Consider the following 26,996-nt stretch of genomic DNA (forward strand, 5'->3'; position numbering starts at 1 on the left):
CGTGAACAAATCGCTGTGACCGGGGTGGAAAGACATTGGTTGATTTAGAACTGAACTTCAAGGCTGCTACCTAAAGAGGAATGGGAAGAGAGATAAAAAGACTCATTATCCTGTGCAACATATAAGATCCCTAACATTCGGAAAGCTGCTTGCTAAAATTCTATTTTAGGATTAGAATTTATATTTGTTACATTGCTTTTTTTTTTTTTTAAGGAAATAAGGTGTTTTTTTTTTTTAACAACTTGGTTTATTATGTGGTGCCAAGGATCGAACCCAGTGCTTCACATGTGCTAGGCAGGTGACTACCACTGAGCCACAACCCCAGTCCTGCTACATTGCTTTTTAATTGTGTTTTCGTGACTTGTCAGATTTGCAGATCAAAATCAATAAATGGATTTTGAACTTTCTTTTCTAATGACTTGGACTCATTTAAATTAAGTTAACAAATAACAATAAGTTAACAAATAACCCAATCAACAAATGGGCCAAGGACCTGAACAGACACTTCTCAGAGGAGGACATACAATCAATCAACAAGTACATGAAAAAATGCTCACCATCTCTAGCAGTCAGAGAAATGCAAATCAAAACCACGCTAAAATACCATCTCACTCCATTAAGATTGGCAGCCATTCTGAAGTCAAACAACAACAAGTGCTGGCGAGGATGTGGGGAAAAGGGTACTCTTGTACATTGCTGGTGAGACTGCAAATTGGTGCGGCCAATTTGGAAAGCAGTATGGAGATTCCTGGGAAAGCTGGGAATGGAACCACCATTTGACCCAGCTATTGCCCTTCTCGGACTATTCCCTGAAGACCTTAAAAGAGCATACTACAGGGATACTGCCACATTGATGTTCATAGCAGCACAATTCACAATAGCTAGACTGTGGAACCAACCCAGATGCCCTTCAATAGATGAATGGATAAAAAAAAATGTGGCATTTATACACCATGGAGTATTACGCAGCACTAAAAAATGACGAAATCATGGAATTTGCAGGGAAATGGATGGCACTAGAGCAGATTATGCCAAGTGAAGCTAGCCAATCCCTAAAAAACAAATGCCAAATGTCTTCTTTGATATAATGAGAGCAACTAAGAACAGAGCAGGGAGGAAGAGCAGGAGGAAAAGATTAACATTAAACAGAGACATGAGGTGGGAGGGAAAGGGAGAGAAAAGGGATATTGCATGGAAATGGAAGGAGACCCTCATTGTTATACAAAATTACATATAAGAGGTTGTGAGGGGAATGGGAAAAAAAACAAGGAGAGAAATGAATTACAGTAGATGGGGTAGAGAGAGAAGATGGGAGGGGGGAGGGGGGATAGTTGAGGATAGGAAAGGTAGCAGAATACAACAGTCACTAATATGGCATTATGTAAAAATGTGGATGTGTAACCAATGTGATTCTGCAATCTGTATTTGGAGTAAAAATGGGAGTTCATAACCCACTTGAATCTAATGTATGAAATATGATATGTCAAGAGCTTTGTAATGTTTTGAACAACTAATAAAATAAATAAATAAATAAGTAAATTATATTAAAACAGATCCTGAGTTTTCAAAGAACACTATAAAAACATCTGGGGAACAATTAGGAACACTTAAATGTGAACCGACATTTGATGCTATATTTGGGGGGTTTTATGTTTAATATGGTATGACAATCATGCCAGATAATGTCACTACTCTTAGGTAAGGCATGCAGAAATAGTTAAGGGTGAAGTGTCAGAATATTAAGTGAAAATGGCCAGCAGAAAAGGAACATAATATTATATACTTAGTTTGGGGAAATTGAGTTCATAAGACAAAAATGGCAAAATGTTAGTTGCTAAATCTAGGAGGAGGATATATAGCTGTTCACAAAACTTAGTAAAGTTTAAAAATTTTAAACTTTGATAATAAAAAGTTGAGGGGGAATACATAGCACTTATAGGTTTCTGCAGCTTAAATGAAAAGATAAATTTTTTTAAAAAGTGTTTTTTAAAGTTTTCTTTCAAATTATCTGGGCATAATGGGAAAGTTAGGCATTGGGTTCTAGCTCTGACTGTGATCCTGATTTGATGTTAATACCAAGGCCAGTCGTTTCACCTTGTGAACTTTTTCATCACCTGTACAGGAAAGGACTTATAAGCAAAGGAAGGAGAATGAGGCCAAAAGACTGTTTGTGCAACTCTCCTTGCCCCTGCTCTATTTCCTGAACCTTCAAGTGCAGCAGCTCTGCCTTCCTTTCCATGTTGTTTTATGTTATCTTTGAAACAAGACAAAATATAAAACTACTAGACCAAATGTATCTTGAAGGTCCAGCTAAAACTCTGATGTTGCTTTTCAGTCCCTATTCCCACTGCCATTCATGTCTGTCTCAAAGTTTTAATGACCATTTCCAAGTTGGTAGCGGTCAGATTTCTATTTTCTACTCTGGAGGAGATAGTTCACAATCTCCAGCTGCCTGTAAGCCATCTCTGTTTACATGCCTTGACATTGGTTCAAACTCAGTTATTTGAAACTAAATGGGTCATCTCCAAAAAAGATTTTCCTCCTAGCCCTTGTACTCATTCTTGCCACTCTCTTGCCTCGTTTTTCATTTTCCGCTGGTCCCTACCCTCCCAAAAAATTTAAGCAATTTCAACATCTTTCAAGTCTTTCATCACCCATCTGTGGTTAGGGATAGAATTCTCCCTGACTCAAAAAATGTTCCTGCTGTTTCCCTTCAGTTTCCATCACCATCCTCCACAGTTAGACCTTCCTCACCTTGGAGAGGCTGCTGCAGACATGTCATAACTGGTCTCCTATCCTCCAATCACTCCTTCATAATATTAGATACTTAGTTTGGGGAAATTGAGTTCATTTCAGGTGGGTCAGGAAGATATGTAAATGATAGTAAAGGATAGGTAATTCAGAGAAAAGGGGCTGAAAATCAGAAGGTATTAGAGTCCTTTGCACAGAATAAAAGGAGAAACTAAGAATAAATCCTAGAAGGAGAGAATATGATGCTACAGGATCAAACTTAGTAATTATATGGTTAGAACTTTGTACAGGGAGGAGTTTGTGTGTGCCTGTAAATATACATACATAGATAGATACTTTAAATCTCTAGTGAAATTGTCAACAAATCAGAAGATCAGAATTCAGAACTTTGCTGACAGCATGTGACTTTGGGCAGGTTATTCAGTGTAGGGAAGGCAATTTAATATACCTACTAGATAGGTAACTATGGAGTAAAGCTGTCAACTTTGAAGACAGAAAAGCAAACAAACAGTGAACTGAAAGCCACTAATTCTGGCCTCCTGTTTCCAAGCCAGCCTACCAAAAGGAGGCAGATTAGAATTGCAGTATGAGCATAAATTTTGAAATTAGATCATCTGGATTTAAATTCTGACTCTGCCACTCATTAGCTATATAATCTTGGAAGTCACCTTCTTTGTGCTCAACCATAAAATGGAGATACTGGCACATAAAGCAGTGATTAAGAATTATGAAACACTATAAATGTTTTTGAAAGTAAAGTACTTGTTCATTAGAAACCAAATTGCCAAATTTTGGAAAAATCTTGTAAATTTCAAATGTTGTCAACTTCAAATTTCAAAAATTGTGTGGGCCACACAAAATGTCATATTCAGATTTAAGCAGCCCGTTTATGATCTCTGCTATTCTTATTTTCTTCCTCTGTTCAATACTTGGCAGGCAATACTTAGGCCCTCAGATACAAAGATAGATACCTCACACACTCAGAGAAATTAGGTTAGTCCGAATTTCTTTCTTTTTTTTTTTAATACTTTTTAGTTGTTGATGGACCTTTATTTATTTGTATGTGGTGCTCAGAATAGAACCCAGTGCTTCACGCATGCTAGCCAAGCACGCTACCACTGAGCCATAACCCCTGCTCCCCGAATTTCTTCACTGTTCTGCCTCTTCACAAATCAATGGAAAGAATCAAATAAGAAATGTGAAAATGCTAAGAAAAAACATGCACATTGGATTTTGAAAATAGAATCTATTGAATTTACTTTTGAGCTTTTAATTTAAAACATTTTTTAAATGTACATATAGTAAAATCTTTTCCATGCACATTCCTGAGTTTTAATACAATATAGATTTACGTAACCACCATCACAATCAGGATGTAGAGCACTTCTAACAGCCTGAGTATTCCCTGAGTATTCTGTTCCTTCATGATCAATCATTTGCTCAACCCGACTTGGTCCTGTCCTTGTTTGCCTTTTCCAGAAAGTAATATAAGTGGAATTATACAGTATATATTTTGATGACTTCTTTCATGTGGCATCCTACCTTTGAGATCTGTCCAGGTCGTTACATATATCAATAGTTTATTTCTTTTTATTGCTAAGCAGTATTCCAATGGATGGATATATTAGTGTTTATATACTACCTGCTGAAAAACATTTTAGGTTGTTTCCAGGTTTTAGTAGTTATAAATAGACTGCTATGAACATTCATGACCAGTTTTTTGTTTGTTTTTTTTGTATTAGTTTGCATTTCTCTGGGGTAAATTCTTAGTAAGAGGGATTGCTGGGTTGTATGGTAAAAATGTTTAACTTTATAAGAAAATGCCAAACTGTTGTTTAGAATGGCTGTATTATTTTGTATTCTCATCAGCAATGTATAAGTTCTAGTTATACCATAGTGACTAGCTTGTGGTATTGTCAGCTTTGGGTTTTAATTTAAGCCACTCTAATAGGAATGTAATGCTATGTTGATGTGGATTTGATTTGACATTTCCCTAACAGATAGTGATGTTGAGCATCATCTCATGTGTTTATCTGCCACCCAAATATTTTTAAAATTTTACTCATTTTTCAAGAAATGGTTAAATCTTTTGCTCAATTTTTTAAAAATTTGTGGGGCTGGGCTTGTGGCTCAGTGGCAGAGCGCTTGCCTCGCACATGTGAAGCACTGGGTTCGATCCTCAGCACCACACAAAAATGAACAAAATAAAGATAATGCATTTGTCTATAACTAAAAAATATTTTTTAAAAAATTTTATTTGTGTTTTGAAAGTCTTCATGTATTCTGAACACAAATCCTTTGTTGGATATTTTTTGCCAAGTATTTTTCCCAATATGTAGTTTGTCTTTTATAATGTTAAGTATTGCAGAACAAAATATTTTGACAAATTTACTTTAGAAAAATTTCTATGAATATATGCTTTCATATCATATCTAACAACTATTGACCTAACAAAATCATTAAAATTTTCTCCTATTTTCTATTAGTTTTATAGCTACAGAATCCATTTTGAATTTTATGAGTCTGTAAGTTTGAATCATTTCTCTGTACATAGATATCCAGTTGTTCTAACACCATATGCTGAAAGCATATTAGTCTGGTTTTGGTTGCTATACCAAAACGCCTAAGGCTAGTTACTTAATAAAGATTAAAGAGGTTTTCCTGGGTGTAGTGATTCAGGAGGCTGAGGCAGGAGGATTGCAAGTTCAAAGACAGCCTCAGCAATTTACCAAGGCCCTAAGCAACTTACCAAGACCTTGTATTGAAATAAAATAGAAAAAGGGCTAAGTTTCTCAGTGGTTAAGCACCCCTGGGTTTAATCTCCAGTAAGAAGGAAGGAAGGAAGAAAAGAGGTTTATGTAGCCTACATCTTTTAGTATTTTTTTCTTTCAGTACTAGGGATTGAACACTTGGGTGCTCTAGCCCTTCATATTTTGAAACAGGGTCTAAGTTGTGGAGGCTGATTTTGAAATTATGATCTTCCTCCCTCTGCTCCCTAGTAACAGGTATGCCATCACACCCAGCTAGCCCACAGTTTAAAAGCTGAAATCCAAGATTAGGTGGCCCTATCAGTTTGTTTTCTGCTAAGGGCCTAATGGTGAATGCATGGTGGGAGCATTTGCAAGAGGGAGAGATCACATGGCAAGATATGTAACTAGAGAAAGTGGGGAGGGGCCGGTCTTGCTCTCTCATAACAACCCTCTCATGAGAACTAACCAGGGTCCCAGAAGAACTATATAAATTCCTTCTAAGGACAGCTCCCCCAAGGACCCAAGCACTTTCTACTAGTCCCCACTTTTTAAGGATTCCAGTACCTCTTAACAACACTGAGGGCAAAGCTTCCAACATTTGATTCTTGGGCAACAGACTCAAAGACTATCTTTTCTCAATTGAATTAGCTTTGAATCTTTGCAAAGAAAGATTTTGCCCATTATCTATTTCTGAACATATATTCTGTGCATTGATTTATCTATTCTGTCACTACCTTATTGTCTTGATTACTATAGCTTTTATGTAAGTAATAAAATCAAATAGTGTGAGTCTCCCTGACTTGGTTCTAACTTTCAAAATTGTCTTGGATATTCTGTTTCCTTTTCCTTTCCATGCAAATTTTAGAATCAGCTTGTTTCTATTGAAAAAAAAAAAAACTTCCTAGGATTTTAATTGGAATTAAATTAGATCTATAGTTCATTTAACCAACATCTTAATTACATCATCTGGCAATTCATAAACATGGTATGTTCTCTATTTATTTTGGTCTTTGATTTCTTTCACAAGTACTTCGAAGTTTTCAACATACACATTCCAGATATTTTATTAGATTTATACATAGATATGTCATATTTTGGTTACAATAAATGTTTTTTTTAAAAAAGCTTTTGGTTTCCAATTGTTTAGTGCTAGTATACAGATATGTGTTGAACTTGTATCTTGCAATCTTATTAAAGTTACTAATGTCATCCTCAGACAGTGATAATTTTATTTCTTCCTTTCTAACCTTGTATGCTCTTTAGCTCTTTTCATTGCTTGTTGTACTGGGTAGGAATTCGACAACAATGTTGAAGAGTAATGGTGAGAATGGACAGCATTAAATGTTTCCAGACTTCAGAATAAAGCATTTAGTCTTTAATTGTTAAGCCTGATATTAGCATCTGTAGATTGTCTGAATCAGTTTAATGAAGTTCTTTTCTATTCCTGGTTTGCAAAGCATTTTTTTAAAATTATGAATTAACACCTGCAAAAACTATTCCAAAAAATAAGAGGTGGGAATGCTTTTTAATTCATTCTGTGAAGCATGCATTACCCTTATACTAAAACCAAAGGTATCACAAGAAAACCAACCAGAGACCAATATTCCTTATGAATGCAGATGCAGAAATCCTCAGTAAAATAGCAAATGGATTCCAGCAACACATAAAAAAGGATTATACAACACAACCAAGTGGGACTTATCCCAGAAATTTAAGATTGGTTCAACATATGAAAACCCATCAATAATATTTATCAATATTATTTAATAAATAAAAAACTTCACATGATCTCAATACATGCAATTATTTTTAAACAAAATCAGTACCCTTTCATGGTAGAAACATTATTATGTACTAAATGTCTGTGTTCCCAACCCCCTCAAATTCATATGTTGAAGCCTTCACTTTTAATATAATGGTATTGGAAGACAGGGCCTTTGGGAGGTAATTAGGTTTAGATCAGGTCAGAAAAGACGGGCTTTCACGATAAGACAGAGCGCACTATCCACAATACCACAGAGGAAAGCCCATGTGAGGATGTAGTGAAAAGGCAGCTAGCCACAAGCCAAGAAGAAACCTCTCACAGAACCCAAGCATGCTGGACCCGTATCTCAGATTTAAAGCTCTAGAACTATGAGAAAATGACTATTTCTTTTGTTTAAAGAAGGGTATTTTGTTATGGTGGCCAAAGCTAATACATTCGACAAACTAGGAACAGAAGCAGAACTTCTTAAATCTGATAAAACCTATCTACAAAAAAACAAAAAACAAACAAACAAACAAAAAAAAAACCCTTAAAACTAGCATTATATTTAAAGATGAAATTCTAGATGTTTTCCCTTTAAGGCTGGGGGAAAAGAGACAAGGATGTCTGCTCTCACCCCCTCTATTTAACCTTATACTGGAAGCTTTAGCCAGACCCATTAGGTAAGAAAATATAAGGCATCCGGATTGTAAAGGAAGAAGTAACAAACTATTGCCATTCACAGATGCTAGGGTCTTGAATGTAGAAAATCCTAGTGGATGCCACACACACACACAAAAAAAATCCTGTCCTGTTGGAATAAAAAGGTCAGCAAGGTTAGAGGATGTTAAGGTTTATGTGCAAAAATCAATTATATTTCTATACACTAGCAATGAAAAACTTAAAAATGAAATTAAGGAAACATTTCCATTTATAATAGCATAGATAATATAATATTTAGGAATAAATGTAAGAAAAGATGTGAAAGACTTTAGAAAAATATAAAAACTGCAAAACATGCACGTATGATTGAATGTAATGGAAAAGTCATAGGAATTGATCACATTAAAGAGCTAGTATATGAATCAATAAATAATGTCAGAAAGGATGATCCAACACTTTTGACTTCAGGGAGACTACAACTGGTTGTGGGAGATAGAAGAATGGGATGGGATATGCTGCAGAAGCCCCTTACGATGCAATTCATGTTGGAGTTGCAGCCCCAGTTGTGCCACAGGCACTAATAGACCAGTTAAAGCCTGGTGGAAGATTGATATTGCCAGTTGGTCCTGCAGGTGGAAATCAAATGTTGGAGTAGTACGACAAGCTACAAGATCGCAGTGTCAAAATGAAACCTCTTATGGGAGTGATATATGTGCCTTTAACAGATAAAGAGAAGCGGTGGTCCAGGTGGAAGTGATTTTCTCTTCTGCTCTTACTTCTTCCACACATGCAATGGATGAGCTGTAAAGCAACATCAGCTTGACCAGCCTATAATATTGCAGTGGATCGCTCATCTTAGTCCTTAAAGCTTTTTGAAAACCAATAACATCACAGCTTGTTTTGGACTTTGTTACACTGTTATTTTCAGCATGAAATTTGTGGTTTTGTAGGGTCTTCTAATTCTTCAAAGAGGCATAGAGCCAAATGGTAGAGGAAGGATACAAAGTATAAATCTGTTATTACTTTAACATGCCCACGTTTTACTTTAAAATATTAAAAGAAGGATTTCTGCAAAATGAAAAAAAAACTGCAAAATATCACTGAAAGACTTAAAAAATGGAAAGACATTTCATATTCATGGATTGGAATATTCATGTATTGCCGAGATGGCAATACTCTCCAAACTTTTTTTTTTCCTTGCTAGATAAATACTCTACTATTGACCTATTCCCAGAACAACCGCCCTTTTATTGAGACAGGATCTCTGCTTAGTTGCTCAGCCTGGCCTTAAACTTTTGATATTCATGTTTCACTCTCAGGTAAATTACAGGTTTGCTGTATCCAGCTCCCAACTGTTTTTGTTGCAGAAACCTAAAGGCTGATCTTTCATACAAATATGGAGATGTAAGGGACTAAGAACAATAGGCATTCAGAAAATAATCTTGAAAACAAAATCAAAGTTGGAGAACTTACACTTCTCCATTTCAAAAAGTTAATTCAAAGCTAATCAAGAATGTTACTCCTGTCAGCACAGTGGTAATCCTGTAATCCCAGCAGTTCCAGAAGCTGAGGCACTAAGCAACTCAGGGAGTCCCTGTCTCTAAATAAAATACAAAATAGGGCTGGGGATGTGGCTCAGGAGTCAAGTGCCCCCGAGTTCAATTCCTGGTACCCACCCCCGCAAAAAAAAGAATGTTAGTCCTAGCAGTAAGGACAGACATACAGACCAACGCAATTTGAAAGCATAAAAATAAATTGATGAGGTCAAATTATTTCCAACAAGGCAAGAAAATCACTTAATGTGGGAAAAAAATTATCCTCTAACAGGTAGTACTAAGACAACCGAGTTATTTGTATATAAAAAATGAATTAGACCTTTATATCACATAAAAATAATTCAAAATGGGTGACAATTGTAAAAATTAAAGAAATGGTTCCACAGATATACCAAAAAAGGCCAAGTGACGAAAAATAGGCTTATCATTAAAATTTTACTTTTTATGGTTCAAATCATACCATCAGGATAGTTAAAGGAGCCAAGCATGACGGCACATACCTATAATCCCAGCTATTCAGGAGGCTGAAGCAGAAGGATGTCAAGTTCAAGGTCAGCCTGAGCAATTTAGCTGAGCAATTGAGCCTTCTCAAAATAAAATAAGCTGAGGATATAGCTTAGTGATGAAGTGTTTGCCTAACATGCTCAAGGCCCTGGATCCAATCCCCAGTCATCACAAAAAAAATTCAAAAAGAACTGAAAAGACAACTCAGAGAATGGAAGAAAATATTAGTGAATAATATATCTATTGAGACTCGTTATCTAGAATATTTAAAAAATTCCTACAACTCAACAATAAAAAGCCAGTTTCAAAATAGGCAAAAGAATTACAATTCTCCAAAAGATACATAAATGGCCAATAAGCACATGAAAGAGAGCTCCTTAGTAGTCATTAGGGAAACACAAATCAAAACCACACTGAGATTCACTTCACACCCAGTAGGATATCTATAAGAAAAGAAAGATTTAATACAAGTGTTGGTGAAGAAACTAGAAGGCTCAAGCCTTTTATAGAGGGAATGTAAAATGGTAAAGCCCCTTTGGAAAATAATTTGGAAGTTCCTCAAAAAGTCAAATGTACAATTAACATGACCCAGTAATTCTACTCTTAGGTAGATATTTAAAAGAACTAAAAACATATCAACACAAAAATTTATATGTTCGTGTTTACAAAGTATTATTTATAATAGCCCAAACAAAGAAACAACCCAAATATCTACCAGCTGATGAATAAATAAAATGTGATATAGCCATACCATAAAAATATTATTCAGCCACAAAAAAAGAATGCAACTTGGATACATGCCAGAACATGGATGAAGCTTGAAAATCATATGCTAGATGAAAAAAAGCCAGACACAAAACTCACATATTGTATAACTGCTTTATTAATGAAATGTCCAGATTAGGCAAATCAAAATCAAAAGTGCACTAGTGGGCTGGGGTTGTGGCTCAGTGGTAGAGTGACTGCTAATAGTTTTTTTTCTTTCTGAGGGCATGGAATGTTCTGGAGTTGGTGATGCCTGCACAACTCTGTGGGAATATTAAAAAAAAAAAAAAGTTTAACTGTAGATTTTTAAATGATAAGATTTATGTTATGTGAATTATATCTTAAAAAATTTTTTTTGTTGCAATATCAGGGATTGAACTCAAGGTCTCCCACATGCTAGGCAAGCACTCTACCATGGAGCTATATCCCCAACCCTTTTTATTTTTGAGACAAAAGTCTAAGTTGCCCAGGCTATCCTCAAACTTACTTGAGATCCTCTTGCCTCAGTTTCCTCAGTCCAGATTACAGGTATGCACCACCACACCTAGCTCCAAGATGATGTTTTTGTTCTTTTTTAAGTTCAAAGTGTTAATAGTAATATTGAGATATTACTTTCATTACTTATTCAACCTATAGCATTGAGTTTTCCCCACTGTCAATTTAATATTTTACTTATTTGTTTTGTGGTACTGGAGATTGAGCCTATGACCTTGGGCATTCCAGGTAAGCACTCTACCACTGAGTTATATCCCCAGCCCCTTTTGAGACAGGGTCTCACTAAATTGCCTACCCTGGCCTCAAACCTGTGATTCCTGTTTCGGCTTTCCAAGAACCTGGGAGAAAGACATGATGTGCCACCATGCTCAACCGGCAAAGATAATATTATACTTCAATAAGCAATAATTCTCAGGGAATGGGAAAAAAGAGGGAATGCTTTCCTTTTTTACTTAATTTCTTTGAATCTAATTTTTCTCATCCTGAAAGTAGATAAAGTAGCACCAAACCTCATAATGTTGCAATCCATGCAATCTAATGAGTGTAACTAATCTAACTGTGGTGTTATTTCAGATGAGTAAAATGAAGTTCATAGAGGTTAAATAGTTTAAGGCAGTAATTTACCACATGTGGAATTTAATATTATTAGGGATTTTTTGTTTGTTTTTAAGAGATAGTATTCTCCCTATGTGCCCCTCACTCCTAGACTTAAGCATCTTCCTATCTCAGCCTCCCAAGTAGCTGAAATATGGGTGTGAACCACAGTGCCTAGCTAATGCCATTTGTTTTTTAGTTTTAAATAAAACTACTCTTTTCTCTCATCTAAATCAATAGAAATAGGAGCTTAATATAAATGTGAAATCTGTTTGTTTTGTTTATAATAATGGGGATTGAACCCAGGGCCTCACATATGCTCAAAAGTGCTCTACTACTGAGGTACATCCCCAGTTAAATATGAAATCTGAACATTTAAACTCTAAAAAAAAAGAAAGAAAAGTCTTCAAACTCCTAATTTTGTGGCAGGTACAGATTTACAATTAGGGGAAAAAAGAAAAGAGAGACATTGCCTTAAAGAACAAAGTTTTCAGCAAATTGTACCAGTTTATTTACAATTGTAATTTATAAACAGTAACACAAACATCTTTACATTTATATTGTGAAAAAAGTCCCATGACTGAAATGGGCAAAAGAATCAGACTTCAGGACATCTCTAGGGGGGTGCCAAGAAAAGGGAAAAAGTGCAATACAACAGTTTTTGGGGAGATTATAAATATCAAGTATTGCACCAGGTGCAATTTCATGCAAATGTCTTCAATCACTCAAACTGTTTTTATTTAGATATCAGAATAAAATTTCTTGAATTATGTTGTCTTCTATTCACTTGATTTCCATTAAAATAACTGGTTATTAACAGGGTACATTCTAGATACTTCTATCAATCCCTTAGAGATAATCTTACATTTTAGGACATGGCAGATTATATTTGCTATTTCCCAAATGGGTTTTACAAAAATCATCCCATGGCCCCAAAGATGTTTCTGGATCTCTTACTACATGTAATTAATATGGGCCACAGTAAATTAAGCTGATAAAGCTGTAAAATAAAGCATATCACTTCAGTTTTGTCTTATTAACAGAATAATAAGTTTCAAATCCCTGGAACTTTAATGAGAAGACAAAGCCAAATGAAGAAAAAGGAATTTCAGAAAGTGATATAAATTATGTGATTGAAAATTATACATCTCTCTGATTATTTGGCTTTTATTTAAGTGGATATTGAGTGTGGTCACAGATGGTCATCATCTCAAGGAGACTAAATCAATCTGTGCTCAACACTAGTTTTGAAATATCCTAAAAATTATCCACTTGTAATAAAGATCAATGATGTTTTTACAGATACAATTCTGTCCCCCAAATGATAATTTTGATCTTAACATGCTACCTACTTATCATGTTTTAAATTGCTTTACAGAAATCATCAAAATGAAGTATGGTATTTCTGAAGAACTCAGAAATGCTTGGCATACTTTGGTATTTCAGTGTCCAAATAATTACATAATGGAGCAAAGATGACTTAGCTCATTAGCTGGACTATATTTTGAATTGGCTGGAATCTTCATTCAATTAATTAAAAAGATTTTATTCTTCTTAAGAACAGAAACAGTGAACTAATTATTAACCTGTTTTTAGTTTTTGATATTGCTCAGTGTGTAAAATTAAGTTTAACAGTTAAGGAAGTCTCTTTAACTAATTTTATCTCTAATTTTCAGTGAAGACATTGCAAATATATAAGTTTATGGTTGTTTGAAAACCTGAAAGTGATGTATGTTCCCTTAAAACAGCTCTTCAAAACAGAACTGCATTCTGTACCCTTGGTCCATAGGGGCACAATGGCAGTTACTTCAAAGTCATTTAATAACTGGCCTTTATAATAAATCATTTTATAAAACCGAAAACACAAAAGAAAATTTTAAAAAATTTAACCATCCAGAAATCGATAATAATAATTTACACTTAGACCTGCTAGTCAAGCACCCCCATGAGTAAATGAAAGGTCTCTGGTTAGTATTCAGTCGGGAAATATATGTTCATGTTTCTCTTGGTTGCCTTAATTTCATTTAAATAATTTTCTTAATATATTAACTTTCCAAAGCATCCAAAACTTTCATGATCTGTTGTTTTATGGCTCTGGTAGCATCCCCTGCATTTGGAATCAAATACCTGTGGGGAAAAATAGATATATATATATAGATACATACAGATATAAATACAATGCTTTACCTTCAGCTGAGATTTCCCCTGATGGGAAGCTTTCCCTAACCCACAAAGCCAGCCGAGATGCCCTCCTGTGTAATCCCCATAATATATATTAACAAATATCAACAGTTTATTTTGTTTTTTTTTTTAAAAGAGAGAGAGAGAGAGAGAGAGAGAGAGAATTTTTTAATATTTATTTTTTGTAGTTATTGGCGGACACAACATCTTTGTATGTGGTGCTGAGGATCGAACCTGGGCCGCACGCATGCCAGGCACGCGCACTACCACTTGAGCCACATCCCCAGCCCAACAGTTTATTTTGAAAGGAAATTTAAATATAAAAGCCATGTGATTTTTCATATAGTATAAAGCTAAAATTCTCTGAACTATTATTAAATATAAATAATATCTAGATAATCGAATACAAGGTAACCAAACATTCTGCAGCCCAGCAGAGATATAATTCAGTCAACCACAAAGTCAAATTTGATGGTATCTAATTCCAAACTCAACAAGTCTAACACTTAATAATTTGAGCTTGTGCAAGAATTTAAGTTCCCTAAAACAGATTTACATTTATAATAGGGACAGTTATCCCAGTTATATATAATTCAGAGGGTTATATAAAATTAAATAATGTAAAATCTTTAAAACAATATTTAAATACTCCTATACATAAGTCAATTCAATATCCTTTGGTTGGGATTAATATACATAAGTAGATATTAATCTGTGTATACTCTTTGACTCACTGAATCTACATGTACAGATTTGTTCTGAGAAGATTAATTGGTAATTAATTGAGTACTATATTTGGTTCTATCACAAGTCAAGATCTGGGAAATCATTCAACCCTCTGAGCTTCATATTTTTCTACAGATTAAAGATAATTTAGTATCAAACTAGGAGTGGTCTGTAGTTCTTGTGTCTGTGAGCTGTTTATTACTGGTCCACAATGAGATAAGGAGGAGCTTGTACTATACTATAATTAACTACAGATTGATTATCCCTAAATCCAAAATGCATGAACCCGAAATGTTTTGGATTTCAGATTTTTTTCAATTGTATAATATTCACATATACATAATGAGATATTTTGGGGGTGGGATCCAATTCTAAGCACAAAATTCATTTCATATAAACCTTAAATACTGAAGGTAACTTCATGCAAAAATTTTAATAATTTAATTCATGAAACCAAGTTTCCTGATGTGCAATTTTCCACTTGTGGCATCATGTCAGCACTCGAAATGTTTTGGGTTTTGGAGCATTTTGAATTTTTGGATTAGGGATGCTCAATCTGTACTACATCCCTCAGTACACAGCCCAGCTTACTGACAGTTTGTCAAAACAACAGTTTTTAATGAAGGAAAATAAAACATTGCCTTAGAATGTAGACAATTTTCTAATTTCATTGCTAATTGACATTTAGTGTTGCACTGGTATGGATAATTATTAAGCATCTTTTTGTCAAAAGTTTATTAGCCATTGCACTTACTAGAATCACATATTAATAGTTAAACTACATGACTAAGAATTGGGGAGAAAAAGATAGTAAAGAATACTGATAAAAATGACCCCCTACAATTAGTGTCTTGAAAAATTGTGTTCTATATGTGTAATATAAAATGAACTGCATTCTGTCATTATGATCAGAATAAATAAAAAAAATAAGAGCTGGGGTTGTGGCTCAGTGGTAGAGCACTTGCCTGGCATGTGTGAGGCACTGGGTTCGATTTTTAGCACCACATATAAACAAATAAAGGCCCATTAGTAACTAATAAAAATAAAAAATAAATTATATAAAAAAAAAAGATCCCCAACAAAGCAAAGTGGACCTAAGGTTTCTTGAATTTTGTCTGTCAAAATTGAGTTATTTACCAGACAGGTTTATTGAGAACTTGTGATTGAGAGTATAAAAGCCCTGGTTCCTAATACCTTGGATCTTACAATCTAGCAATAATATTTTGGTTTTACTCACATGTTTACAATTTTCTTTTTTATTGATGTCTTCATTAGTGCATCATTAGTTTTACATAATAGTGGGCTTCATTCTAACATATTCATAAATGCATATAACAGTTTTCTCCATTTCAATCTCCAATATATCCTCTTTCCCTCTACTTCTCCGTTCCCTGATTCCCTTTATCTACACTATTGGTTTTCCTTTTATTTATTTTTTAAACTGATAGTGTCATTATACATAAAATTGGAGTGCACTATGATATATTTATACATGCACATGGCATAATTTGGCCAACTTCATTTTCTAGTTCTTCTTTCTTTCTCCTTCTCCCACCCCCATCCGCCATGTACTACACCTCTTTAAAAAAAAAAAAAGTATACTATTCCACCATCTCAGCAGAGAAACAAAGTGTTCTTAACAATGACTTGCAATAATTCAGAGAATATCATCTTCAAAATCTTACCTTTCAATAGCCAAGATCTCTATTCCTGAAGCACTGCTGTTTCCATATTTGAAGGTAATTAACTCAGGATGTTTTTTTTTGGATGTGATTTTAACTACAGAATTAAGTGCTTGTCGAGACTGAATATAAGCCAATCCTTTCCTTGAAAGAATCTCCCTTAAACAGTACATATGTGTTGCCGTAACCAACAGATGACTTGAGAGAAAAAAAAGAACATTAAAAGAATAAAGAACTTTAAATACATAATTCAAGATAGGTTATTACATAAACACTCCCATTATAAAAAATGTTCAACTTTAAATGAAATTACTTTTTTTAAACATAAGACTTTTTAAAAAATGTCTTTGTTTACTTATTTATTTATTTTTTATATGGTACTGAGAATCAAACCCAGAGCCTCTCATATGCGAGGCAAGCACTCAACCACTGAGTTACAACCCCAGCCTGTGAAATTACTTTTGAGCTGAAAAATATAAACAAGATAATCTATAAACAAATAAGCTACATAACAGCTTATCATTTTCCTTTAATTTTACGTAAAAATGTTTTATAACATAATTGTACAATTATTTAAAAAGAAAACGTACATTTTAAAGCTCAAATCAATGTATAAATCATTAAAATAATAAGTTTTGATTGAAGTGGAATATACTGCCCTTCTGACTTTTAAAGGGATTATCTATATTCAAAATTATTCAGTCAACACATCAGTTATATATTCTATAGAATACAGTTATATTCTATAACTAGATCCTGAAAGCAAAATGAGCACAAAATATTTTTTCCAGAGCTTACCATTTTTTAATATATGGTTAAACAAAATACATCTTTTGTAAACAAACCCAGTACAAGGCCAGCAGAAAAAAAGGGGAATGAAAACAAGAAAAAGTCTAGGGTTGCTCCTTTTTGAGCATCGGGGTCTAAGTCTGCTTCCTTCCTTAAAGAAAATAGGGCAAAAGCAACTCTGCAAGATCTGTCTCTAAATAAATAAATAAAGTAAAAGAGGGCAGGGATATGGCTCAGTGGGCAAGTTCCCCTGGGTTTAGTCCCAGGTACTATAAACAAACAAACAAACAAATAAAAAAAGAAAGTAGGGCTTTTTGCCCTTGGGCATCATGGGTCCCTGTTCCTAAGCACCAGATACAGATATGAACAGAGAAACCAGCCCTGAAATGTTTAAGCAACTGTGAATATCCCATGGATTCATGGACTCCACAGATCTGAAACTCCTTTGTCGTGTCATTTGCACAGGCCCAGATTGGTGCAGTGCTTTTCCCCCTCTTCCCAGAAAATGGTTTATAATCACCAATTACCAAGGGGGCCCAACATACTGCTTGTGACCACTGGTAAGGCTAGTTTAAAGTTCTGGCTGGTGGTGGCTGGAATGTCATTGTGCAGGTGTTTGGGGTTCTCTGTGGGTCAAGCAGGACTTACTGGTTGAGAGAATGGTGAAGAGAAAGCAGCCAGTTGCTGAGAGGGCATAATATGTAGTAGATGCTTGGCCTCTTACACATGAGCATAGAATTAACCCCTTTTCACTTTTAATAATGATAATACTCTTACATTTTTATTTAAAACAGTAAGACAAATATCAGACAGTCCAGAATATGGAGTATTTTACAGGACAACTGTCTGAACTCAAAGGATTCATTCACTGTGAAGAGTAAGGGGAAGTGAAAGGCAAAGAGAAAGAACTGTTTATATTGAGATATAAGAGATGTAACAGACAAATCCAATTATGAACTACAACTGAATCCTGGATACAGAGAAAAAAAAACACAAAACTCTAAAAAAGATACTCTGGCACGTCCATGTGGCTCAGGCCTGTAATCCAAGTAACTTGGGAGGCTGAGCCAGGACTGAAAGTTTGCAGCCAGCCTTAGCAATTTAGTGACATTCTGTCTCAAAATAAAAAAACATTAAAAAGGGATTAGGATGTCACTCAGTGGTTGTGTGTTCCTGGCTTCAAACCCTAGTACTTCTCCCTCCCTCAAAAAAAAAAAAAAGATACTCTGGGACACTGAAAATTCTGAGTATGATCTATGTGTTGGGTGATACTAATTTTTCAAAAAATTTAAGTGAAATAAACGCTTCAAATTGTGTAGAAGAATGCTCTTATTTTTAGGATATTTACACTAAAGCATTTAGGGATGACATTACCACATCTATGGGCTTCTTTTGAATGGTCTGACAAAAAGAAGTATAGGTCTGTCTGTGTGTGTTAGATGCATACAAACATGGGGGTAGTGTGAAAAAATGTTAACAGTTAGTACATCTAGGAAAATATTATAAAGGCATTCAATATACTTTTTAACATTTTTTGTTTAGAAAATTCAAAATAAATATTACATAAATACCTCAAAAATCAAGATACATAATACAAGTTCACAGAAGAAAATTGTATCTTTTGTACTTGGATAAATAAAAGTTCTTCTGCAGTTCAATTTTATATTAACTTCCCCAATCAATTTTACTTCTGAAGAAGACATTTTTAAAAGTACCTAGGGAACATGTGTCCACTTTCTTTCACTTCTTTACAAGGAAAATGATGCTTGATGTCCGGCTTGTTTATCCAAGTCTGAATGTTTACAATTTCTTTTCTATCGTCATCTGACATTGAAGAACTGTCAATTTCATCTATAAAGAATTAAAAATGTTAAAAGTGGATATTACCAACTTTAAAAATGGTACATCTCTTAACAACCTGAAAGATATTTTTGCACTATTTGCAATTCAAAGGTTTGAAGGGGAGAAAAAAATTCTAATCCTGCTACTCTATTTCCTTTTGCCACTGATACTAATACAGAAATATAGTTATGAAACATCAATTTACAAGGTAAGAAAGTCAAATGAAAATACCAAGAACACAAGTTTTAATATTTTTTTACACAGATAAAGTAACTATGATCTGCATTGTCTGTAGAACAATGGCTGAACTGTCTAATAAAAAGTTAACTATCAGGAAGGTAAAGATGGCAGAGTTCTTTTGTTTTTATGATTTTATGATAGAAAATAACAATAAAAATCAATCCCTGTACAAATCAAAAAGAAATCTCTTTCCTTTTCCATGAAAGAAATGTAAAATATTCTGATTTTGTTTTTCTTATTTAAAAATTACATCCCTAGTGTTAATAATTATAAATGTTCTTTCTTTTTTTCTTTTTCTTTCTTTTTTTTTTGGTGCTGGGGATCTACAAAGGAACTTGTGCATGCAAGGCAAGCACTCTACCAACTGAGCTATATCCCCAGCCCTTCCCTTTGCTTTTTAATAAGTAGTTTAAAATATAGAGTATAATGATAAAGGAAATCCATACACCAGAGCTTAAATGACAGTGAAACCCTCATGCATCTCTTCCTAATTATCTCTCTCTCACTTTCCCACCAAGTACTGATGATCTCTATTTGGTGTTATTAGTCCAATACATGTCTTGTTGTTAACATACAACAGTGTTTTGCAGTTTAAATAAAACATTTATAAAAAGTAGACCACTTAAGTGTATTCTTCTGCAACTACTACCCTATTCCCAACATGATTAATTTTATGCATATTAATATAGATGGCTCTTGTTTTCTCATTTTAGTTACTATCCAATTTCTCATAGTATAAATATATGTGAGTTATATGTGATAAATGTAAATATACCACAATTTATTCATCCATTTATCTCTCCATTTTGTTAATGGAGAAGTTTACATATTCAGGAAGAAGCAGACTATTCAGACAGAGATAACAGGAGATGCCAACAGAAAACGGGGGGTGGGGGTGGGGGGAGAAAAAAAATGAAATAATTAGAAATAGTATATTTTTCCCAATGCAAGTTTTCCAGAGGGTGATTTTATTAATAGCTATTAAAAGGTCATATGTGGTAAGTTTTAATCTAGTAATCTTACTACTAAAAATTTACAATTATACTTTCAAAAGGTCATCTAGATTTATGTATAAAAATATCTGTGGCCATTTGAAATAGAAAAAAAAAAAAAAGAAAGAAAGAAAGAAAATCACCAGTGTAAATCAGAAGACTGTTTAAATAAATTATGATATATGATAGAGAATGAGAAGATATACAGGCTGAAATGGAAATATGCAACATATACTACAAAGTAGAAAAGGCAAGATGAGATATAAGTTTTTTTTCATTTTATACATTTATATGCTGGTATTTTTCCTAACTCAATACACAAATTAATTATTATTAATTAATCTGGATAATCTGGGTCATAGAATCATAAACCAAAGTAATAAATTATTTTTAAAAATATAAAGATGCTTACAAAGAAAATAACTTTCCCTGTACAATATCCCCATCTTGTGGCACTTTAGGATACTATCTTTCAATTTCAAAAGGCAAAAAAAATCTAGTCCCACAACTCTTCAGTCTTCTAGTGGGTGATCAAAGGGATTTACATGCAAACATAGCACCTATACTGATAACTCCACAAGGTCATCAGAACTCTCCTCAGCTGAAGATTTCTACAGTCAAAAGCCTACTTCAACATTTCTACTTGGATTTCTCATAGGAACATTTATCTTAAACCAAACTCTCAACAGAAATCCATAGACTCTCCAACTCCACAGAATGTCACTGTTTTATAAAGCAAATGTCATTAGTCCCAGGATGACCCCGTTAGTGACTCCTGGTGACTGAGGAAAGTAGTCTGTAGAAAAGTGTATTACTATACCTGTGTCGTATTCTTCTTCATCCCCAATGCTGAAAACAGGCTTTACACCACGGTAAGGCTTGCCCACTCTGTCACTGCTGCTGACATGCCTGTATTGAAAAAATTTTAAAACAGGAAATCATCACTTAAGAAGTTGTCAAAATTTTCACCAAACATCATTTGAATATTTGAGCAAAACGTAAATATTCTTTGCCTCCCATGTACCACCCAGAGCTTTAGAATAGCTATGTTAAGGAAACTGAAAGAAGATAAAGAAATTATGCTGACAAAAGGGGGATAAGGACTTGATAGACTGAATGCTCTTAAATCTGCAAAAATTAAATTTTAAACAATTTGAATTTTAATTTTAAAACCAATGTTTAGACTTGTTTGGCTTTAGGAAACTATAACTTCTTTGTACTTCTGCTTCCTCATCTGTAAAATGGTAATAATGATATCTACCCTTCAGGGTTGTTGGGGCAATTAAATCAGCTAATTCTGTTGTAAAGCCCTTAGAATAATGGCTGGTATTAGCAAGTACTATATACACGTTTATTAGGCAAAACAGGTTATGGTATGAAATAATCAAACTCCAAAAGTAATGCTCAAGACACTTTTTTGTTGTTGTTGTTTTTGTACTGGGGATTAAACTCAGGGGCCTTTTACTATTTTACCATTGAGGTATATCCCTAACCTTTTTTATTTTAAGACAGGGTCTAAGTTGCTGAGACTGTCCTTGAACTTGCCATTCTCCTGCCTCAGTCTCCCAAGTTTCTGGAATTATAGGCACGTGCTACCATGCCTGACTCAAAACTTCTCCCACATATCCAAGAGTTTTTCTTCCCATTTTTTATTACTGTTATATTATTTCAATTGAAACTAAGATTCTACTTCTATTGCATAAATATAAATCACAAAAATTAATCTTCCTTTCTTTTTCAAATGGCAGAAGTATAAAGAACATATACACTCAAACTTGTTTACAGAAGAGTGACCTCTCTTTTTAAAATAAAAATCAACACCTGATTACTTCTTTTCAGGTAAACCCAAATAAACCAAAAGGTAAAGTTAAAATATTTCAACAAAATATGCTACATGTTTCTTGGAAAGAAAACATTGAATTATTTGCAGGATATGGTTCAGTTATGATTATCCAGTATAAAGCAAGACTCTAGCATTTTTCTTCTTTACCATATATGAAGACATTCAGCATCTTCTGTTTTTAAGAGATAGTCCAATGTGTGTGTGTGGGGGGGGAAATCAAGTCACATGTCTTTACTTAGTTTAGAATTCAGTTTTCCCAGAAGATAGAAATCAAATTTATATTTAAGTAATTTATACATATCATCAATAAACATCTTACTATAACCTAATTTTGTTGAAATTGGCCTAAGTCTTTACCAAAACAGAAAGAAGAAAATTCTAGAGGAAGAAAAAAATTAGTGATAGTTTATAGTGTAACAGATACTGTTTGGGAATTATAAATTAGGTTGAAAGCAGTATGTAATCTCAAGGTTTGATTGAATTAAAAGTTAGAAAATCATTTGATTTTATGTTAAAACATATCTATTGTAAAATTATCTCATAAATTATTAAACTGTTCATTCAAGTACTTTAGTTTGGATCTGGAATATCCTTCCAAAGGCTCATGTGGCAACGCTTAGTAACTAGCTCGGTGCTATTGTAAAGTGGCGGAAACTTTTAAGAGGTGGGACTGACTAGGAAGTCTTTGATCATTTAAGATATACCCTTTAAAAGGATGTGGGACCTCACTTCTCTCTCTCTTTTTTTTTTTTTTTTGGTATGGGGGATTAAACCCAGGGTCACTTAACCACCAAACCACATCCCCAGCCCTTTTTTATTTTTTTTATTTTGAGACAGGGTCTTGCTAAATTGTGTAGGGCCTCACTAAATTGCTGAGCTCTCTCTGAACTTTTGATCCTCCTGTCTCAGCCTCACTGGGATTACATGCATGAGCCACACTCCTTCCTCTTTATCTCTTTCATCCAAACCATGCGGTAAACAATTCTGTTTTGTTATGTGCTTCCCAACATGACACGCAGCCTTATTACAGGCCTAAAAGCAATGGGAAACCTTCCAAACTAAAATAAACTTTTTATCTTTTTTAAGCCAATTATCTTAGGTATTTTGTTATAGTAATGGAAAGTTGATGAACACAGAAAGAGATAAAAATGAAAAATAGTTCAAAGATCTTTGAAATTCAGCTTTCTATTAAAAGGCAAAGAAAAATGTAAGAGCTTTTTCTAAAAAAGCTTGGGTGTCATCTAAATGATAAAATTCTATAAGATTAAATCATAGGTTATCTCCTGATATAAAGCATAAACAAAAAGTAACAAAGATCATGCTTATAATAAATGCTTGAACCAGAAAGCAAGTATAAATAAACAATCCTAAAAAATGTCTCTCACTACTAATCTATAACACAATTAGGTTTTTATGAACAATAATGCTATAAATTACTAAGATATTTCTTATGTAAGACTGGCTAAAAATTAATGAAATGACAATGGTTGGACTTTTGTTCAAAAAAAAGTTCCATTTTTAGTGCTATATAGTTTTCTGTTAGGGTGAAAGGAATGAGTAAATCATCTCCAAATCTAATACCCTGCTAACTTTTAACTACATATATCCTTTTGTTTGGTTCACTTTCCCCTACCTCAGAATAAAAACTGCAGTGTTTATTAAGTCCTTGGATTTGAATGAGTTTGATTTTCATCTGAGGAATGAAAGAGAGAAACATGCAAGCAAAAAACAAAAAACAACTACTACAAAAAAACAGATTCATCAGCATGACACACTCTTACAAGCAGAATGAGAAAAGTAGCTTTTCAAGTAGCTGCATGAAATTTTAGCCAAGACAGCACAAGGCTTACAGATGGCATGAGGCATGCTAAAGGAAAACAAAGGTTCAATAAAGCTGCTCTACTCATTGGCTTACCGCTCTGTACATGATCTGTCTGGCCAAGGAAGATTGAAAGACATTCTACAGCAAATCAAGGCAGAGGACAGAACAAAATGATTATAAAAAAAAAAAAATGCAATAGCTTTAAAACAAAAATATAATTAATCAATTTTTCTAAGCCAGAGGTGTATATTATTAAAAAAAATACTTCAATCATCCCAAGCACAAAGAAAAATGAAGAAAAGTCAGTTTCAAGTGATACTTTAACAAAGACAACAACTTATGATTATCACTAGTCTATACAACAAGTGCATTTTAAAATTAAATTTTAAATGTTCATGCTATTAAAAGTAGAAATAATAGTACTATAATTCAAAAGCACCAAAAGAGGCTTTACAGAGCAGATAAAACTTTAGTAAGCAAATATCTGTCAGGACTGATAAAATGTTTTAACAATTATCAGTTATTAGATAAGGAACAATTTTTAGATTACAAAAAAATGTATCATTTGTCTTTGCTATTTACAAAAAGGGAATAAGTATACTTTTGTATGCATTAGTACTATACTTAATAAAGGGACAAAAAACAAATTCCTGACATTCAGTTCCTAAAATCAAATATTTCAACTTTCCTAGGATATTATGAGACACAAGAATGAAATTAAATATTATAATACGTTTCCAAAATCATGCTTGCCTAGAAACAAATTCTGTGTTAGAAGGTTAGCTTTAGTATAGGAACAAGGAATGATCAATTAGACTAACACATGGAAAAATAAAAACTCACAGATATTAATAATGAGAAGTAGTTTAACAAACATCCTAAAACTTGCTTGGCAACTGTTTGTCATGTTCCCAATCAGTAATTCACCGGAAAAATGGAGTTAGCTTATATTTGTGAACAAAATTATATAATGATCTAAACTTAAGAATGTAGGATTCTGTTGGAAAAGGTGAGAGGAATCTTTATAGCCAAAATTTTATAGCAATAAAGTATACTCCTGTAATTATAGTGAACTTTATGAAATAATCTGACAAAAAATATACTTTTTGATTCTTTTCTAGAGACTTTCAATTCAACTAACATTAACTCACTGTAAGGCACATCTCTTTAGTTTTACTCATAAATTCACACTATTTAACAAACTCACCGGTCCACAGGAGTTGATGTATTCTCAATAAAACTGATAACTTTTTCCCTGACATTAACTGATTTTGTCTTCAAAGCCACAGTCATTTTATTTACTAGTGATTTCATTCCTCTATCATTTGAGCCATTAGAAGATTCACCCTGAAGAACAAGAACATAGAGAAATTAACTGTTCTCCAAACAATCAGCAGACATATTACTGCTAAAGGTTAGCCACACATTATGGACTCAATTATATCAACACCAATTTATATGTTGAAGTCCTAACTCCCAGCACACGTTAGAATGTGATTATATGTGAATATAGGGGACTTGGTATAAATCAAAACTGCCAACACCTCAATCAGCCTCCCAAACTACAACAAAATAAATTGTTGTGGTTTAAACTACCTAGTGTGTGCTATTTTGTTATGGTGACACCAACAAACTAATTTACTAGGTAAAACTATTTTTTAAAATGTAAAGAATAAAGGAAAATTAGGATATAATGGCAATATATAAGTGCTTGGAGTCTGCAATTACCTCTTTTACTCAATAAGAAATAAAGTTACTAATCTTTAATTCAGACTAGTCTACAAAAATAAGAAAATTATAATCAAACTAGTATTCATGTTGCTAAGTATTTAAATATTTATTCCTTGTATAGTTTTGCTTTTTAAAACATTCTCATTTAAGCTTTTAATTTTGAAATAAAGGTTATTCTGATATATTTAAATGTAAATAAGAGTGAGTATAATTCTTATATCATTTCATGGAATATTCACATATACCCTAGAGGGCAATATGGTAATGGATGTCAAACATTTAAGTGATCCTATCTTTTGTCCATTAATTCCTCTTTAGATTTTATAGAGAAGAAATAATTAGAAAGTGCCAAAAGATTTAGGTATTGTTTTATGATTTAATTAACACTTTTTTAAAAATATTTTTTTTAGTTGTAGATGGACAGAATACCTTTTATTTTATTTTTTTATTTTTATGTGGTGCAAGGGATCGAACCCAGTGCCTCATCATGCATGCTAGGCAAGCACTCTACAACTGAGCCACAACCTCGGCTATTTTAAAACGCTAGAAAATGTTTATATATTCAGTGAAAAGAAAACAAAACTATATAAACTGTGATCATTACTTCAAAAATAGAAAATACACATATAAAAATAGGTAAATATACATTCAGTAAACAAATTGATGGAATTTTTCAAAATATGAAAGGTGATTATCCTTGGCAATTACAGGTGATTTTGTTTTCTTTATACTTTTCTTAATTACATATGATGCTACAGTGAACATATTTTACTTCTATTCTTAAGATAATTAAGTCATTAACTATACAAAAGATCATGTTTCTAACTTCATACCCTAAATTAAAACTAATTAAACTAACTGGAATTATTTGGAACTTTTGAATAGAATACAACTTTAGGGTAGTTTCTACAGTAGCATCACAATCAGTGTTTTCAAATCTGAAGACAAAAGCTTCAAGAGAAATCTTATCCAAAGGAATGGATGGAAATATAAATTAGAATAATGTGGTTTTTTTTTTTTTTTTTTAGGGTCATTTGATAGTACAGCAGAATTCTAAGGATTTTGATAAGTAATCTTTTGATCAAATTATTCTACTTTTATGACTAAATAATCATGGCATATGCAAACATATCACTATACAAATTAACTGTATTAATGTTTGTATTAGAAAAAGATTAAAAGTGAAGTATTCAGCAACAGGATACTAACTGATTATTAATATATCCATACAACAGAATACTATTTAATTTTTCATACAAAGACCTCTCACATATCTAGAGAATCAAGGTAAAAACAAAATTCTTACAAAAGCCTTATCTGCTGAAG

At 33.4% G+C, this 26,996-nt stretch overlaps 1 protein-coding gene across 2 annotated transcripts in view; it reads right to left on the reverse strand.

Annotated features, from left to right (window-relative positions):
* Positions 1-12,309: 12,309 nt before the first annotated feature.
* Positions 12,310-26,996, reverse strand: part of Tbc1d23 (TBC1 domain family member 23) — a 57,457-nt gene continuing 42,770 nt past the window's right edge. The window contains exons 14-19 of one of the 2 annotated variants that reach the window (XM_027943228.2): positions 25,147-25,286; positions 24,033-24,077; positions 21,095-21,183; positions 18,916-19,051; positions 16,415-16,609; positions 12,310-13,949 (exon numbers count right to left, since the gene is read on the reverse strand). In XM_027943228.2, the coding sequence (XP_027799029.1) occupies positions 13,868-13,949; positions 16,415-16,609; positions 18,916-19,051; positions 21,095-21,183; positions 24,033-24,077; positions 25,147-25,286 (687 nt within the window). In that variant the 3' untranslated portion in view covers positions 12,310-13,867. The remainder of the gene's footprint in view (positions 13,950-16,414; positions 16,610-18,915; positions 19,052-21,094; positions 21,184-24,032; positions 24,078-25,146; positions 25,287-26,996) is intronic. The other variant, XM_027943229.2, reaches the window with a different exon arrangement.

The sequence above is a fragment of the Marmota flaviventris genome, chromosome 8 (assembly GCF_047511675.1).
Source record: "Marmota flaviventris isolate mMarFla1 chromosome 8, mMarFla1.hap1, whole genome shotgun sequence".
In the NCBI taxonomy this organism is placed as follows: Eukaryota; Metazoa; Chordata; class Mammalia; order Rodentia; family Sciuridae; genus Marmota; species Marmota flaviventris.